The 18,104-nt window shown below is 50.8% G+C and overlaps 2 protein-coding genes across 2 annotated transcripts; one reads left to right on the forward strand and one right to left on the reverse strand.

The window, feature by feature from the left end:
• The first annotated feature begins 1,397 nt into the window (after positions 1-1,397).
• On the forward strand, positions 1,398-5,951 carry NOXO1 (NADPH oxidase organizer 1). Its single transcript, XM_075104654.1, has 8 exons — positions 1,398-1,582; positions 2,025-2,105; positions 2,216-2,291; positions 2,770-2,950; positions 3,201-3,394; positions 3,700-3,813; positions 4,087-4,204; positions 4,472-5,951. The coding sequence occupies exons 1-8, from the start codon at positions 1,517-1,519 to the stop codon at positions 5,124-5,126; spliced, it is 1,485 nt and encodes a 494-aa protein (XP_074960755.1). The 5' UTR covers positions 1,398-1,516; the 3' UTR covers positions 5,127-5,951.
• A 404-nt stretch (positions 5,952-6,355) lies between these two features.
• TBL3 (transducin beta like 3) lies at positions 6,356-18,060 on the reverse strand. Its single transcript, XM_075104651.1, has 22 exons — positions 17,953-18,060; positions 17,808-17,859; positions 17,629-17,721; positions 16,566-16,613; positions 16,135-16,276; positions 15,545-15,629; positions 14,940-15,107; positions 14,568-14,643; positions 14,025-14,121; positions 13,398-13,594; positions 12,252-12,393; positions 11,732-11,790; positions 11,102-11,205; positions 10,331-10,481; positions 9,962-10,192; positions 9,163-9,233; positions 8,596-8,752; positions 8,113-8,171; positions 7,510-7,613; positions 7,214-7,285; positions 6,733-6,891; positions 6,356-6,593 (listed from the first exon to the last, which is right to left on the reverse strand). Exons 1-22 carry the CDS (start codon positions 17,991-17,993, stop codon positions 6,481-6,483), a joined length of 2,421 nt encoding a protein of 806 aa, XP_074960752.1. The 5' UTR covers positions 17,994-18,060; the 3' UTR covers positions 6,356-6,480.
• Positions 18,061-18,104: the final 44 nt, after the last annotated feature.

Consider the following 18,104-nt stretch of genomic DNA (forward strand, 5'->3'; position numbering starts at 1 on the left):
AGCACGTGCTTTTGCTGGACCCTCTGTGCCCAGGGGGATGGGAGGTCCGGCTCGTGGGCTGTTGAGGGCAGCGAGCCACGCCGCATCACCTTTCCGCAGGGCAGCTCCTGTCTGGCTTTGTGAGCCAGGAAGTGCCCTGGAGATGCTGTTGAAGGGGTTTTCCCACCAAACCTGTGCACAGGACTGGAGTGCTCTCTGAACTTTCCCCTCCCAACAGCGGATGGATATCCAGCGGCAATAGATCGAACTGCAACAAAACCACTTCCTTTGTGCCCAGAAACTGCCATCCTGCTGTGCAGGAGCCGCCACGCGTGCCCATGAAACGCAAACCAGGGCCCTGGTCACTGTATTTTCCAGCCATCCCAAAGGAATCGTGTTTAGTTTCCTATTCAGATTCTGAGGGGTTTTTTTTTTTGGTAGGTGAAAAATCATCCGCAGCTGTTGCTGAGGGTTTTGAGACACCAAGTGTAACTGGGAAATGAAAGGGAAGGCGGGGCTGAGCCTCTCATTTTGGGCTCCAATAATGATAATGATTCAATTTAGGCTTCATCAAAGAAGCGGGGGAGGGAGGACGGAGAAGGCGGTTTGATCACACGGATGCCCATCGGCCAAGTCATAACCTGAGGCACGCTAAGGGCAGCAGTCCAGCGAAAGCACAGGCTTCCCAGGGCTGTAATTACCGGTCCTGCAGGGCCTCCGGGCAGCGAGAAGAGCTGCTGGTCGCCCTGGGCCGGTACGGACACCTGGCTTGATGCGGGACGGAGCACGAGGCACTTGGAGCTGAGTCTCTGCCGTGTATTTACCCCTGAAAAGCTTTGGGACTTTTTAAGTTATACCCTGGGGGATATCCCTGGGGGATGTGTTAGTTCGTCCTTCGGTCTGGGTTGGCATCAGCATCTCCCGTTAATTTCTGAGAGAATGCAAACGTCGATAAGGCTGCCAGACACCCCTTTGAAGTGAAAAACCTTAGCAACGGGACAAAGTCCCCCATAATTAGTACTTTGCAAGAAGCCATGTTCTTAACTGGTTTTTGGGACCGGTGTGATCACAGCCCGAGCTGCAGGCAGCTCCGACAGGCACGGCCACGCAATACAGCCATAAACACATCACGCCCACCCCTGGAAATGTACCTCACTTCACGGGAGGGGTTGCTGCCCAGTGACCCCCCCGACACCCAGGGAGGATAACCGGAGCCAGCCGCGGGGCCAGGCTCGCTAGCCGGCTCCGTCCTAGCAGGGATGCGATAAGATGCTTCTCCTCCCCAGCTCCCTGAACTACGCCTGCCGTCCGCACTTGGGAGAATTCGCGTGTCGAATCAGGGGAACGGGTAAAAGGCACGCGGTAGTTTGCCCAATTACGGAATTTCTGCCGGCGTTACTGGGCGGAGGAGGAAGCGCGGGAACACCTGCGCCCGGCCTCCCGCTTCGGTGTATTTAACCACCCTGAGTCGCGCCTGGAGCTGCGTCTCTGCTCAGCCTCCAGCTGCCCTGGGGAGGGAGGAGCAGGCGTGGGGAAGATGAGCTGCAGCAGGTACCCCGTGGGTGTGAAGGCTGTAGGCTTGATGCAGTGCAGAAAGCAGAAGGTACTTCAATTTTTTTTTCGTTGGATATTTTTTCCTCCTCAAATATTTACAAATTGGGAAACTAGAGGGCTTTTTGAGTTACTCTTACAGGGCTATATGTGCTCATTTCCCTGCAGTGCTGGGACTAGGGTCTTGTGATCTGGGTCAGGGGTCTTGGACTTGTTTTTTAATGGTCTTAATAGCATAAGAAAAGAGTTATCTTGGATTCCGCTGTCTTTCCCTTCACAGTGTCATAAATTTCTTCTAGTTTGAACAATGATTACCTCTTTGGGGCCCTAAAATTATGGAAATATTTTATTTAATTTAATTTTTTAATGTGGCAGTCTCGCAGCCTCAACTAAACCACAGGTCCTGACAAATGCTGGTTGCTTGAAAACATCCAATATTGAACATTCCAATTTAAAAAAAAAAAATGCACTTCTTTCCCCTTTTATTTTTCCAGAACTACATGATGTTTGTGTCTTGGTCAGATCAGAACAACATTCTCATCTACCGGACATTAGGAGACTTTAAGAGATTCCACGTAAGTGAATATTTCCCTGAAAATAGGATTCCTGTCCTGGGGAGGGGGGAAGGAGTCTGGCCGTGCACTGGGGCTGCGAAGCATCACTATTCTCTTCTCCTCGCTTTTAGAAAGAGCTGAAGAGGAAATTCCCCATCGAGAGCGGCTCGCTCAGGAGATCTGACCGGACAATACCCAGGTTTAAAGGTAAGGAGAACAAATCTCTGATGGCCCAACAAACCCCACGGAGCTGTCGGGGACGGTCATAACCGATGACATAAACCTCAGCCTCTGAGCCGGGCCTTCCTCCGGCACACATTAACAGCTCACTCCTGCTCGTGGTGTGGGACTGCTGGGTTGCATCGATGTCCTTGCGTCTATGACTAACTTAAAACAACCTAGAGAGATTTTAATAGATAAATTAATTGCACTTGGTAAACTAATATTACTTTAAATATTGGCCCAGAGCTCTTTGCAACATTTACATGTGAACAAAGATGGATTTTAGACATTCAAAAATTGTATCAGGAGCAATTAAAAATGAGAGGGAGGCTGAGGCAGCTTCTGTCTCGGCTTCTTACAGTTTGGGCTTGTGTGGGGAAGGGCAGCCCCACAAAAGATGCTGCTCTCAAGGCATCCAGACCTGGTGTTGCCTTACACCGACTTTGCTTTTATTATTTTAAAGGTGCAAATGTGAAGCAGCGGAAGAGCGGGAAGCCGAGCAGGTGCCTGGAGATACTGAAACTGGTGGAAACTTACTCCCAGGAGCTGCTGAAAATGGATGCTAAAATCTCCCAGTCTGAAGACGTGATACAGTTTTTCAGGGCACAGACCCAAGACCTAGATCCCTCCTTTCCCGAAAACAGGTATGAAATCATATTTGTAGTTTTTTACTTGTATGAAACATAGGTTACAGAAAATGGGTAGAAGAAAAACAGTTACATACCAGGGCAGCAGAGCAGGGAAGTTCTACTGAATGCTTTAATATACATCTGTGTTGTTTCTGATGCCTAAGCTTTTCTTGGCCTACTGCATAGATGGTTTTACCAAAATTAATACTAAACTCAACCTCCCGTGTGAGTTTTCAGTAAGCTGATATTAAACTTGACTTTTCAGTGTTGTGATCATGCCATCAGAAATTGGAGGGGAAAAGAAAAACCAGCCACGGCAGCAGCTCTCCTCTATTACGCGCCCCCAGGCATCCCAGAGCTACAGATGCGTGGAAACCTTTGAAACCAAAGACGCAAAGAACAAGACTTTCAAAGTCGCCCAGAAGGAAATTGTTGAAGTGTTAATCAAGGACATGACCGGTACGTGCGATAGGGCTCCTTCAGTTTCGGGGATAGGTGGGGCGGATGGATTCACAGCCTGGCAAACGCCGGGTCAGCAGCATCACGGGTGCGGGTGGGTGTCTGTACACAAGGCATCCTTACCCAGATGTACATGGGAAGGAGCAAAGCGTGGCCACATGGCTCGGGCCAGGCACTGAGCTGCTCTGCAGGCTGCCCCTCTTGTCTCTTGTGGCAGAGCAGCCCCTTCCCAGGGATATTATGGTCATCTGTCTACTTGCAGGCTGTTAAAACCCCCTTTTTTGTTGTTGTTCTGTTTGCTGCAGGGTGGTGGCTAGTGGAAAACACCGACAAGCAGATAGCCTGGTTCCCAGCCTCGTACCTGGAAGAGATGGATATCCACAAGGACACCCAGAGTGCCTTGAGCTCAAACGAGGAGGGTAAGTCTGCTTCTGGCTCCCTGGGGCACCACACTCCTTCAAATAAATGAGTTCTGTAAAAACCCCACTATAACCGTTGCTTGGAGTCCCTGCCTGGAGCTCTGACTCCTCTGATCAGCTCCGCCACCAGCTGTGGGTCTCCGAGCAAATCACTCGCTCACAGGGACACTCCTCACGCAGCTCCCGCTCGCTCCCCAGGGCTGCTGAGCTCGGTCACAGGGGTGGAGGCATTATCTCCGCGAGACAAAAACGGCCTCCCCCTTCTCCCCGCAGGCAGCCTGTACTTCGTTGTGCGGGCCTACGAGTCTCAGAAAGCAGACGAGCTCTCACTGAACAACGGCGTCGTCGTGGAGGTGGTCAGGAAATCTGACGATGGCTGGTGGCTGATCCGGTAAGGCGGCTTTTCCGAAGCTCTCGTTCCCCAAGGGAGCCGGTTACCTGCTGCAGGTGCTTCTTGCCCGCTCCTCCCCAGGGGGGGAGCAGAGGAGCTCTCCTGAGCTGACTGCCCTCGGCGAGGGATGGCTTCCCCATCCTCAAGCCCCGCGTACAGCATTGGGCTGAGGCCTCACCTGCTTCCCCTGGGTGCTCTGCTCCCTCCCCTTGGTCTCAGCTGGGAGAAGAGCTTTTTTCAGTGTTGCTTTTCATCCTTCCCCTTCAGATACAACGGCCATACAGGCTACATGCCCTCCATGTGCCTCCAGCCCTACAAGAATCCTCACCACAAGCTCCAGACCATCATAAATTGCGGGCTCAACCTCTCCACCCCGAACCTCTGCTCCTCCCTGACAGCTCCCCAGCCCTGGGGTGAGGCCATGGGACAGCACAGGGTGCAGGCTTGCTCTTCCTGTGACCGGACTGAAGAGGACGTGAGCTCTCAGAGAAGCAGATCCAGGTCTCTGCCCAGGGCCAGCTCCACCCCAGACCTGGAGTCACACAGCTCATCTCTCAGCTTGGGCAGCGGCAGCGAGCGGGACGGCCGCCTGAGCTGGAAGCCTGACTTGTCAAGATCTCTGCCCGAAGTTGAGCAGGCCACGAGCTCTCCCCTGGGGCATGCCTTGGCCACCCGCAGCAGCGAGTCTCCACACCTCACCCACAAGGACAGGAACGATTCTGGCTTTGTGGAGTCATCTGCAGCCGATCTAAGCTACTCCCTCACAGACCCAGACTTGGCCGCTTGTGTCCCCAAGGTGCCCGCACGCCCCTCAGCCCATGAGATCCTCCAGAAGTGCAGCACTGTCACGAAGCGAGCCGTGCAGCAGTCCTCCTCCCGGCCGGCGCTCCAGGCTCTGTTCCCTCTCCCAGACGTGCACTAGTGTCCCCAAGGGGGTCACGGACCCAGCCCTGGGCCAGCCCCACGACCGAGAGCCAGGCGCCCTCCTCACCCGAGTCCCGCAGGAGCCGTGGGCAGCGGCGTGGGGAGCACCAGGGCTTGGGAGCGTCGCTTTCCAAGGCCGCTGCCAGATCCTGACGAACAGGCACGCAAACATTGCTTCCCTGGGTAACGCCGGCTCGTGCTGCAGCTCGCCCGGGGAGGCCGCCGAGCCAGGAGGGGCTTTCCTGGAGTTAGCAGGAGAGGATTTTGTGGTTTAACTTATCAGGCGAGCAGGGGCAGCTGCAGATGTGTCAGCTGCCATGTCAGTTAGAGGTGACTTTGCAGCCTGTTAATTCCCTCAGGCAGGTATTTATCCTGCGATGTAGTACGTGACAATTTCACAGTCATTCCTGCGTTATTCCCCACGTGGGGGGGGAGCTGGCAGAGCTGCAGCCCCCCGAGAGCCGGCTGAAACCCAGGCGGAGTAAGTGACATGTAGCTCAGGAGCTCTTGGGTAGTGGGTGGGGATGGGATGGTGCAGCCACGGGAATGTCACTTAGCTGAACCCCCTATTTCATGTAACTTCTTTTTTTCTAAACTCTTTGCCTTTTGGGGTTTTTGGGTTGCGGGGTTTTTCGTTTGGGTTTGGTATAGTTAGAAAAATAGTTATAAAAATGCTTAAGTCTTTTATATAGATAGTTACCTTTAATTTTAGTTGTTCTCCCAGGTATCTCAATTTTTTTAGAAACAAGCAATTTAACCAGCTCGTGAGATGTTTATGTTCTAAATACATTTTTGTCTCTAAAATAAAATACACATAAATATCTATGAAGGCTGCTTGGTTTTTATACTTCCAGAAGCTGCTCGCTGGGGAATTAAAATTGCACTGATTTCCCTCCCAGGTACTAATATTCCGGGCGGGCACAGGCGGGAGACCTGCCTTGGCCCAGGGCGCCATTTGTCCAAGCAAAGAAAACACTCACTGACCCAACTCTGACCAACACCCGCCGCCTCGCTGGGCTTTGGGATCTGATACGACAGTGCCGGTGGCATCCCCCAACTCCGCGCCGTCTTTAAAGGCCAACTGCTCGTTCCGAGCCAGGTTCTGCCTTTTCTCCAAACTAAGCGCGGTTTAAGTGTCAGGGTGTGAAAGTACAAAGGGAAGCCACAGCTCGGCCAAAGGACTGACCCCTTCCCCTCACAAAGCCCCAAGGAGACGGAATATTGGACTTGTTTTAGAAATTTAAACTTTAAAAATTTATTATAAAATACAGGAATAGTCCATCTGCCATACCTCGTGGGGAAGCAGTTCAGGCTCTCCCCTCCGGAAAGAGCGACCAGCGGGAGGGGGGGTGTCACAATGTCATGTCCTCCTGCTGGGCTGCGTCCGCCAGCCTCATGTTTTGCCACATGAAATCAATGAACATGGAGGCCTGCAGCAATCGGCTCAGTCTCTGAAAGTGGCGCTCTGCAGAGAGAGAAATCCAACCATTGGCATCACAGGAGAGAAAGCTCACCAGAACAGGGTGACAAAAACCTCCCTTCTCTTTACCCATGACACAGGAGGAGGGCGCAGGCCCACGGCCCGCCCCTGCGGCACGGCTCACCCGTGTAAGGCAGCAGGGACTCCACGGCAGATTTAATGCCCGAGTACTGCAGGAGGTTGTCCGGTGCTTCGTGCTTCAGGAGGGTTTCAATGACAGCTTGGGCCTCGTGGCAGTTTCGAGAGTTCGTGTTCCACGTCACCAGGAACGTTAACACCGCCTCTAGGGAGGAAGGAAATCTGTACATGCCGGCTGTGCCGGGGGCACTGGCGTGCAGGAGATGCTGGTTAGAAAACATCTCGCCTGTGTCACAGAGCGGTTCAGCCAGGCAAAGGCGCTCGCACGAGCTCAGATCAGTTGCTACTGTGCACCACGAGCAGCAGCAGCACAAAGAAGCCGGCCCTGGGCAGCAAACCTGCATGAGGGTGGTGGGAGCTCAGTGGTAAACGCTGACTCCGGGGAGATTCTTCTCCTTTTAATTCCAGTTGAGAAAACAAACCCCTAACCTGAAAGGTTTTAGCACTTAAACCATGTTGTAACAAACCTTTCTGATCCTTCCGGAGCCGAACAATGTTCTCTTCCAAGTGCTTCCTCCCGTCAGCTTCCTTGAGGATGGCTGCAGAAAAGAGAAATGAAGAGTCCATGCGAGGGTCCAGCCCGCGCGCACCGAGGGCGGGGAGACCATCTGTTATCGGGGTGATTCCACTTCGGAGAACAGGAGCCGTAAGAGAAAGGGAAAACTGAGGCTTTCCAATAATTAGACTTTGTAGCCTTTGTCTACCTGGAAGAGAAGTTCTGGAAGGCCAAGGGGGCAGGAAAAGCGCACAGCGTTGGACTCACCTTTGACCACCATCAACGCTGTGTGTGGACGATCCAGAGAGATTGCCAACCCTAAAGCTTTGAGGTATCTTTTCTCGTGAAGCAGGTTAGAAAGCTCTTGCTCTCTGGAAAACAAATCAGGGTCGAGGGAAGGAGACAAAGATTTGGTTTGTGGGCAAAAAAAACACTCTAATGAAAGCTGCAGATTTGGCAATAACAGCGTGCAGAGGTTTAACGCCATGAAGTTAGTATCACTTGCCAAAGAACGCCTCGGTGCCCTCGCTGTGCAGATAATCACCCTGGCATGCTCGAGGGCTCCCTGAACTACTCAGTGCTGGCTGAAGCAGGAGGAAGTGAAAGCAGGTTTTGGTGGTTTGGCTTTGCTTATCTTAGCAGTGCATAAACGTGAAACTAGTCAATTGGCAAGGTGACAATATTCTAGGAAGGCTTTGCAGGCACTAAAGATAAACTAAGAGGTAAAAGAGATACTGATGTGCCTTGAGAGTCTCTAAATAGCTACATGAGGTAGTATTCCAATTAGACGGAGCTGGACACCGTACGTGTGGATGGTTACACTGGACAGAGTGTGCAAAAACGAGCTGCAGAAGGCAAAAAACTCCTTACTTCATTATCTGCTCCTCCTGCTTAGCTTGAGCTTCTTTCTCTTCAATTTCAGTGACATCCTGTAAAAAAATAAACCAGGATACAACTTTGTCAGACCTTGCTTTAATACAGGTGAATTTTTATTTAGCCATTAAGTGATTAGGAGACCGGTTTCTGCAGCAAGATCTCTAGGTCAAGTACTTAAATGCTAAATCCAGCAACTCACAACTTCCCTCCAAACCACCTTCAGAACACCGGCACTGGGCAGGCTGCTGAGGCCCATCGGCTTTTCCTTCTACAACATCAAATGGGCCAATACGATAGGGCCAGAAGAACCCCCAAACCCCAAGACGTGCCTTAGCGACCTGATTTAGAAGTGCAGAAAATGAGGAGAGCACATGTCACGATGGGACAGTGAGGAACAAGCCACCGGGATCCCGAGCTCTCCAACTGCGTTCCCATTACTAACCCAGAGAGGGAGCACAGGAGCACCCCGTACTGTACCTTCCACAGCATGATGCAGGAGTCACTGGACGCTGTCACAACCATATCGTCTTGCTTGTTAGAGTGAAGACCCCAGATTTTATCTTCATGACCATCTAACGTTTTCACACACTCATTTGTTTTAATTGTCCAGAGTTTTAAGAGACCGTCAGAACCGCTTTTGGAAGAGAAACACAACAAAAAGAATCACTGGATAGAGCCATTCCTGCTCTGCCCCACCTCAAATATCAGATAAACTCGTACCATTCCAATGCTCATCAAACATGAGCAGAATTAACCAAAACCGCCGAGGGTGAGGTGTGCCCTCAGCTCTGCCTAACCACGGTAGCTGCCACCAACCCGGCAACGTCCCAGCAGCTAACCAGACCCCACAGCACAGCTGGAGAAGAGGAAGGTAACTTAGCCCTGCGGAAAAAGCTTGGCATAAACATGGCATCTTCCTGTCAGTCCTTCTGAAACTAAATCCATTGCACGAGACTCCTCCCTCCTGCTGCTGAAATCGGATGAGGGCATTTCTCTTCTGATCTGCTTGGCATCTTTCGCTAGACTCCTGGTGTAGGCACTCACCTGCTGAGCAGTTGCGTTCCTCGGCTTACAAAAATGATCTTCAGAACAGAGGCATCATGACCTTCAAAGGTCTGGAAAACAAGAAATAAGCTCAAAAACAAGCTCAAAAGCGTCAGAGTTGTTGTCAGGCCTTTCGAGAGCATCCTCTTTCAAGAGGATAATACTTCCTCCTAAAGCCCAAATAGCTAAGTTCCAAACATCAGCCTCTCTCCTTGGGACTTCTGTAGGTTAAAAGGCCAGTGGGAAATGGCTTGCATTTCCTCAAACAACCCACGTGCTTAAAACTTGTTGCCCGAGGCCATGCTGCCAATGGTCTGAATGATGAGGCTGCTGGCATAGGCTGCCTCCCCAAAAGGTTGATCCCCAGAGAGGCAACACTGCTGGGCAGAGCACGACACAGAGAAGCAACTGCCTTCTCATCGGCTTAGCGAGACGCTACTGGACTGCAAAGACAGTTCTTCCATGAAGAGAGAGTCTGAAATTTAAACTTGCAAGGTTTTCCTCATGGCCACAGCTGCGTCAGGCAAAGCCAGCTTTCTTTCAAAGCTTGAAAGTGCTTTTCCCCTATGATCAACCATGTTGCTCACTGGTTAGCTAGAAAAGACAGACCACTTGGGCACCGGGCAGATGATCTCATCCTGGAGAAGGCGGCTAGACCTGGATAGCTCTTCCTTCGGCACGGCCACCTTGTTACATTTCAGCTGCATTAACTAGCACATACATTTCTGAAGCGGCCCTAACCAACCCCTGCAGCCTGTGAGGGCTGCCTAGAGCAAGGGGCAGCCTAACTTCTCGTTACCTTCAGACAGCTGAAGTCCCGAAGCCCCCAAAGCTTCAGGGTCCCATCTGCTGAAGAGGTGGCCAAGATCTGATCCACGGGGGAGAACTGCACACACCAGATCCCGCGCTTATGTCCGGTGAAGACACCCAGCAAAGAGCAGTCAGAACAGGACCACAGCTTGGCCAGCCGATCCTGCGACCCTGTGGCAATGAGCTTGTCATTCGGAGAAACTGCCACGCTGTTTATGTCCTAGAGAAGTCACACAAGTACAGAGAGTGCAAAGCAGTTTCAGTCTTTGCTCTTGGATGGGTAATCAATGTAGGGTACAGCAGAGGAGAGAAGGACTTAAGTACTAAAAGCACGTTCTGACGTTGGGTGGAGCTTTACCTTGTTATGACCCCTCTCAGTCACTTTTGCATGAAGGGTTTCTGGACTGGAGATCAAGGCAGCTTTTGCTTTGGAAGTGAGGGATTCTGGGATATTCCAGATCTTGATTGTGCAGTCCTGGCTGCTGGTCACTACGAAGCTTTCTTTGAGTCTGAAAGGAACAGAAGAGTTAAGTGTAAGGAAGCAAAACAGTGGCTTCCCCTGCACAGAAAAAAACCCTCTCTCCTCCCCTACCGGGATCCACACACATTCAGTCGCTCTGCCGGGATGTGAAACAGAGTGATTTAATGTTTTTTAAGCTGTCTTTCATTTTACTGAGGTCTCTGGAACAGCCTCCAGCAATTCAGACGTTAGGCAAGAGCACTGCTAGCTCTCTTCATTTACAAAGGTGTACTGCAGCTCTTGAACAGCCGAGCTGGGCTTCCAGGCTGCTAGGCAGCACGAAGAAAGCAGAACTGATGAACAGACACGCTATTCAAGCAGGCACCTTCACAGACACTTTCCCTTCAGCACCCAACCCTCCTCTCCAGGTCACTCAAGCTTTACCTGGCAACTTATCCAGCTGCTGCTCTTTAAGGCAAATGGGAGTTAGACTGACAAAGAAATGCAAACTTTACCCTTCAAACTCATTGCACGGTGACAAGCTGGCGCCAAGAACAAGAAACAGGATGGCTTGGAGGCAGGCATCCACCCAAACATTTACCCTGAGGACCAGCAAAGCAGCCGTGACTCCTGCTCACAAAGGAGTCACCCTTGCCTGGTTTTTCTTACCTTGAGCAAGAGACAGCGCCTACCCCATGCGCATGACCCAGTCCTTGGGCAACACAGACCACCCTTCCATCTTTGTTCATCCGCCAGACTCGAATGCTTTTGTCCTGTCATGGGAGAGGACAGAAACGGCTGTGCTTTTTTGACAAGTGATCAGTTCCCCATGCGTTCGTCACACCCGCGAGCCTGACTACCCACTTATTTTCAAGCCTGAACCTTTGCCTGCATTGGTCAGAGCAGGTGAGGGCAGGCACAGCCAGGCAGGGTGCGATTCCAGCTGGGAGGTTTCTTTCTGGGTGTATCGGGGCAGGCGGCACCTTTTCTTCCAACACAGTTTTTACACACCGCTCCCCATCAGCCTCACGCTACTGATGTCTCTGAACTCTAATGCGAGAGCAAGACGCTCGGAGAACAAGGCATCTCCTTTCAGGCTAATAAAATACAAACCATTCACATTTCCCCAGGGACAACACTAAAAAGGGACAGCAGAACCACCTCGTGTTTGGGGGGATGTAGCAGACAGGAATTCCACCTGAACCAAAGCCCCTTCTGCATGGCCAAAAAGCAATACAGCTCTGCCCATAAAGATCACTAGAAACAAAGAGTTTCATTAAATGAAGAAAGCTAACACACCTTAGCACAGCTGACGAACATCAGGCCTTTTCTGAAGACATCCAAAGCAAGAATTGTTTCTAAACAGAAGAAGAAAACACAGCTGGATGCCAAGTAATACCGAAATAGGACAAGAGATGCATGAATTAACGAACCCACTGCTTACTGACTGGGGACAGGTTTGGGACACTTGGAACGTATCCGCGCTCACTGGCTGCTTACGGCACCAGTGCGAGCCTCCCACTCGCAGCCACAAAACTGCATTTGGAGCTCATGCACCTACATCTTTAGCTCCAGATTAAATTGATCTCGCTGCTAGTGAAAGGGACAGAACTGACAGAGCTGGAGAAAGAAAACCAGCGTTGGCAAAATCAGGACAGGAAAATACATCCTTTCTCCACACAACTCCAAAAACCTGTTGTGGTGCTGTTCCAGAGAGCACTCAAGGACTTCAGCACCCACAGAACAGTTGTGAGAGAAGCTGGATGAAGAAATACTTGCACATCACCCTCCCGGCCACGTCAGAGCTGACCACGCGCACCTGTGTGGCCGTAGAGGATCTGGCAGTGCAACGTTGCCAGTTCAAACACTTTCAGCTGAGGGCTGTTGGTAGCCACGACAATGTGAGAATCACCAGGCCCAAGGAACTTCACATCCAGAACCTCATCGTTGTAACCTGCAAGCTGAGGACAGCAGATATATATAATAAATGTAATATATATATTATATTTTGGAATATTTTTTTTTTGACTGTCCGAATTACAGTGTCACAGCACTATTTTGAAACTTGCTGAGTAGCGTGTTTTGCTAAAGGCAAATATTTAAATTATAGACCAGAATCTGTTGCTTTATTATCATAACCTAATAGATGGATCGACATATTATTTTTAATGTGGCCAGTGGAGAGAAGAGAAAAAGAAATATTTTAACTTCTGAAATCTACTTTCATGCAGAACGGGAAGAAACTGCTTCACTCACTCTATTGGAAATGCTGCTAGATTAGCAAAATGACAATATGATAAAGTTAAAGTAGCAGCACACTAGGTCTATGTTTTGTATTATCTTTGCAAGACTCCCGGTTAAAAAGCAACACAAATCATTCTAGTGACTGCATTTCTTGAAGACGGAGAGAGAAAAACCCTTGAAGCAAAAAATGGGAAGGGCACAGTGGTTACTTCCATTCGCTGTCCCTTCAACCACATATTTAGCTGAAACCAAAACTGCGTATTTAATAGAACTGGGAGCGCAGAGAGGAAAATATAATTATTGGTATGAAATACAGCTATCCCAGGCATAGGTATTTTAGAAAATACATGGCAGAATAGAAACAGTTGAACAGGGAGAAGTCAGCGGGTTAGAGACATGTGGAATGGCACCGTGCTCAGTGAGGATGAGCTGCTGTTACCTTTCATTTAATACTAAGTGTAAAAACCTTTTTTACACATAAGCTGGGGCATGGGAGGATTTCTGGCTAGGCCTGTTCTGCTTTCTTCTTCCTATGTTTGTCTCGGTGCAACACTCCTCCAAACAACCCCACCAGTGAAATTGGCTTTCTGGCTTGTAACCAAGGAACAGTTCAAATACAGGCAGGAGACGAGGGCGCCCCTGGACAAAGCTTTCACCAGAAGCAGAGCCAAGCCTCAGGTGTGGATAAAGGAAGAGGAAAAGGGAGGCTGAGGGTTGTTACCTGCTTCCTGAGCTGGAGAGTTTGAGCGTCATATAAAACAATGTTGTGTTCCACGGACACCGTGACAATCTCGTTCCTCTCAGGCACAAGCATGCACTGGGTGAGACTGTGCTCGCTGGCCTCCTCCTTCGACTCAAAGGGCACAGGCTGGGTATACACACAAGCAGCTGTGGCAACTTCCCAAACTTTCAGGATGCCTAACAAAAATGGTGATAGAAATTATCTGTCAGAGCCACTGGGTTAGACACTGAATATTATTTTTCTTGTCCAAAGAATATAAACCAAACCCTGGCTTTGCCTACTGGAAAAAGCTATGCAGCTTTAAGGCAGGACTGCAAAGAGATCCAATTGCAGTGGCACGAAGGGCCACAAAGCTTTTCTTCTTCAGTCCAAGTCAAACTTTACTGCGGTTTGGAAACATACATAAAGCTCCACAGCACGCCCGATCAATCCTGCTCACCCACCACTGCCAGAGCAGCTCAGGAGAAGGCTCTGCTCCCCAGCCCCCAGAGTTCAGCCCGAGGCTCCTGCTGCTCAAAGGACGCGCATCCCAGGAATAACGGCAGTGTCTTAAGTACCGTCCCTCCTCAGCCTCCAAATCTGGCAGTGCGGTGCCAGGACACCCACCTTTGCTGCCAGCTGTGACAAAGTGCAACCCTTGTTTCTTCACACCCAGCTGTGAGAAATCGCCCTTTTCAGGTAACAAGACAGCAGTTTCCACGCTCTGCAAAAGAGTTGGCCAAACACCGGCTGAGCGCAAGGGACAGCAGCCCCGTTTCAGCAACCAGAGCTGTGCAACAGCCCGCTAGTGCCGACAGACAGACACACAAACCACGCTCCACTGCCCCAGACAGCGTGGCTACTGAGCACAGGCAGGCAGACACAATGAGAGAACAAAGTTTTTACGCGACTGTCCCTCCTTCCCCCGCCAGCACTGGGGCAGTGGAGGCAGAGGTGGCATGTATATCCTGAAACTGCCCAGGCACAATCACACCAAGCAAGGAAAGAAAGAAAATAAACAGCTTTAGACACAGAGTTTTAAGGTCTCTGGAAAGTAAAAGGGAGAAACCTTATTTCATAATATAGGAATATAAGAGGGAGAGGTACCATACGAACTGTGACCTAGAAGCTCCAAAGGATCTCAAAGGAATAAATAAAATGCAATTTCACCTCATAGACAGGGACGGTTCGTTTACTTTCTCTGGTTTTCAGGTCCCACACCATGCAGATTTTATCACGGCCAGAACTGCAAGTCAAAAGAGCAGTTTCAGAGCTGAATCTATGCAGCTCAGGCTCCGAGTGCAGATCTGGAATTGTGGGAAGAGGCCCACAGGAAAGCAGGCAGAAGCCCTCCACGTGACAGCACGGTATATCGCCAGACACACAAAACCAGTCACTCGCTTGTGTAGACAAGCGGAGACCAAACACCCGTAGCAGTCCTTCCCCTCAGAGGGCACCTTCCCCGACCCTGCAGAAACACCCAGTCTGTGGCAGGAGGCAGGGCGAGGGGGGGAGAGAGGCTAAGCCTCTGCCAGGTTTTACCTAATGAGCGTGTTTCCACCTGCAAAGGCCAGCGAGGTGACGGCACTGAAATGGCCGTCCAACACAGCAACACACTTGCTGGAATTCAGGTCCCAGATGCGGATTTTGTAGTCGATGGAGGAGGAGAAGAGTTGCAGGCGGGAGGGATCAGGGTGGAACTCAACAAGGCTGGACAGAAGGAGATGCACTTGAGCAGGACAGATTAAACTCTCTGGCATTAGCCCAGCATTTAAATAAACGTACATTCTACACAGAGTTTGACAGATCAGTTGACATGAATTTATACCAGGACTTTCTTTGTAGGACTTCATTCCTCTGCCACCCACCAGGAAAATTTACAGTTGATCTTTGCCAGTCTTACACAGTCTTGAGGCAGAGATATTCCATTTAGATCCCAACAAATTACTTGTTCAAACCTCTCCTCTCTGGACTAAAGTCAGCCACAGCCCTGCTCCTTCACTAGAAATCTCAAGAATCAGGGAAAAGAGCCCAGAATGTGCTTGGAATGGGCCTTTACATTCCGTTAACTCAAGACATTTCACATCAGCCCCACCGTCCAAGCATCACACTAATGTCAGTGACTGATAAAAATGGCTCATCCTTACTGTACAACTCCTGAAGATCCTTTTAGGTTGTGTGTGCAGTACTGTTTGATCATATCCCAGATCTTAATGGTGCTGTCGCAGCCACCTGGGAAAAGAAGGGCACAGAAGGATGAATGACAGAAGAGACAGACACAGGAGATTCTACATTATCAGCAACTGTAAAATTTTATGGGTTGCAAAGGCAGCAGAAGGAAAATGAATCCAATAACAACCTCCCACACCAAGAGAGGCTCAGGGAGCACCTTATGCTTTCAGAGAGCTGGGCAAACCTGAAGTACAGTTAGGTTACGGGTCACACCTGACCTCCTCCACCTCCAGGAGTCCCAGAGCTACACCAGGATAACTATGCCACGCTGCCTCATAGACGCCTAATATTTATCAGCATTTTACTAATTATATTTTAGATAGAAGACTAAAAAGCTCCCTGTTGTCTGTCAAGACATCACTTCTATCTAAGTAAAACCTCTTCCGGTTGTGCCTGAATTCAGGAGGTCACTACCGCAGGCTGTGTCTTGCTAAGCTAAATTATTCGAAAGCAGAAAGGCCGCTCAACATCATTGCCATCGCGTGACACTGAAATAGGACCGTACCTGTGGCTAACAGCGTTGAAGTAGAGTCAAAGGCCATGCTAGCCACTGGGGCGACGTGCACGGCTTTCCATGTGCGAACGCACTTGCTCTCCCGCCAGTCCCATTGCTTCAGCAACAGGGCTCGGCTCCCTGTCACGAGGATCTACACAAAAGCAAGAAGGAAAGTGTGATTTACTGCTAATCAGGTTTTCACTTCCTTCGGTGCCAACACACAAAGCACAGAAATGCCATGACACTCTCGAAGCTCAGTCTCTCAGCATGCCTCGCTCTGACTTGAGCCCAGAAGGGGAGACAGAGAGAAGGGCCTGAGAAGATTCCACAGAGATCTATGGAAATGCAGGGCGCTTCCAGGCGGAGCAGCCTTTGGTGTTCACTGGCTTTATGAGGGGGCCTGACAGAGCGGCACAGAAAACCAGGAAGCGAACACACACCTCATCATCGGGGCTAAGAACAAATGAAGTGATATCCTCTTCATCGTCCTATAGAAACAAAAGGAGAAAACCCAGAGTTAAACCACGAGTTAAACTCTGTGGAGTGGCACGCTCTCAGAGTTCCCTTCTCTACGTGCTTGGGACAACACCCTCAGACACGTGGGCATGAATTTTGGGGTTGTCCCATGCAGGGACAAGAGTTGGACTTGATGATCCTTGCAGGTCCCTTCCAACTCAGGACATTTTGTGATTCTGCTAACGCTAAGTGCACCCAGCTGTGCTTAGGGATATCTGAGAAACACCCACCTGCGTTTATCACAGAATCATGGAATGGGTTGGGAGGGACCTTTAGAGGCCACCTAGTCCAACCCCCCTGCAGTGAGCAGCCTGACCTGGAAGGTTTCCAGGGGTGGGGCACTGACCACCTCTCTGGGCAACCTGGGCCAGGGTTTCACCACCCTCAGTGTAAAAAACTTTTCCTTATGTTTATTTTTTTTCTTTTCCTTTCCCTCTCTCCAGCTATGTGAAAAGAGGTTGTAGTGAGGTGGGGCTTGGTCTCTTCTCCCAAAGAACTAGCAGTAGGATGAGAGGAAACGGCCTCAAGCTGCATCAGGGGACATTCAGGTTAGATACTCAGAAGAAGTTCATTACTGAAAGAGCGGTCAGGCCCTGGCACAGGCTGCCCAGAGAGGTGGGGGAGTCACCGTCCCTGGGGGGGTTCAAACACCATGCAGACGTGGCACTTGGGGCCATGGTTTAGGAAGCCTGGGGGTGTTGGGTTGGGGGTTGGACTTGATGATCCTCGAGGTCTTTTCCAACCTCAATGATTCTATGATTATATGCAGTCTAAATTTACCGTCCTTTAATTTAAAACCACTACCCCTTGCCCTGTCACAACAGGCCTCGCTGAAGAAATTGTCCCCATCAGAACCATTCCTGTCCTCCCCTCTGCTTCTCACTCTTGGGAGCTGTACAGCAACAGCCGAGAAAACACCTCAGGAGCCTCGGAAACCCAACCCCGGGGCTTCACCGGCAGCCAGCAGGGGCTGGGCCCCCTCGTCACCTGCTGGAGGCTGCGCAGAGCTCCTGTTTCCACATCGATGACGTTCAGCTTGGTCCCGCAGGGGCAAAACATGAACTTTCCATCCCGGTTTACCTGGAGAAAAGGGAAGGGGAAGCAGGGACGCTGACAGAGCCGGGAGGGGGGCGGCCCCACGCCCCCCCTCCTCGCCCCCACCCTACCTGCACTCGCCCCCCTTTGTAGAAGGGTTCGATCTTCCTCGACACGGCGTAGCTGGAAGGAAAAAAAAAAAAGAGACACGGACGGACCGGAGGTTAAACGCGCGCCGCGGCCGCTGCCCCGAGCCCGGGCCCCGCCGCTCCTCACTTGCTCTTGAACCGCACGGGGCTGGCGGCGGCCGCCTCCATCTCCCGCTCCGCGTGCCGGCCGCTTCCGGCGCACGGAAATGACGCACAGCGCCGCGCTGGGAGGGCGGAAGCCTCAAGCGCCATCTTTGGTGTGGGCAGGAAGCATTCCCT

This window comes from Phalacrocorax aristotelis, chromosome 10, assembly GCF_949628215.1.
Source record: "Phalacrocorax aristotelis chromosome 10, bGulAri2.1, whole genome shotgun sequence".
Classification (NCBI taxonomy): Eukaryota; Metazoa; Chordata; class Aves; order Suliformes; family Phalacrocoracidae; genus Phalacrocorax; species Phalacrocorax aristotelis.

Excerpts from the sequence above, each read along its gene's own strand:
- NOXO1 (XM_075104654.1), top strand. The coding sequence starts at position 1,517 with ATGAGCTGCAGCAGGTACCCCGTGGGTGTGAAGGCTGTAGGCTTGATG. Across the intron at positions 3,395-3,699 it reads GTTAATCAAGGACATGACCG|GGTGGTGGCTAGTGGAAAAC; the intron begins GTACGTGCGATA and ends TGTTTGCTGCAG. Across the intron at positions 3,814-4,086 it reads CTTGAGCTCAAACGAGGAGG|GCAGCCTGTACTTCGTTGTG; the intron begins GTAAGTCTGCTT and ends TTCTCCCCGCAG.
- TBL3 (XM_075104651.1), bottom strand. The coding sequence starts at position 17,993 with ATGGAGGCGGCCGCCGCCAGCCCCGTGCGGTTCAAGAGCAA. Across the intron at positions 17,722-17,807 it reads ACAAAGGGGGGCGAGTGCAG|GTAAACCGGGATGGAAAGTT; the intron begins GTAGGGTGGGGG and ends CCTTTTCTCCAG. Across the intron at positions 15,630-16,134 it reads TTCAACGCTGTTAGCCACAG|GTGGCTGCGACAGCACCATT; the intron begins GTACGGTCCTAT and ends TTCTTTTCCCAG.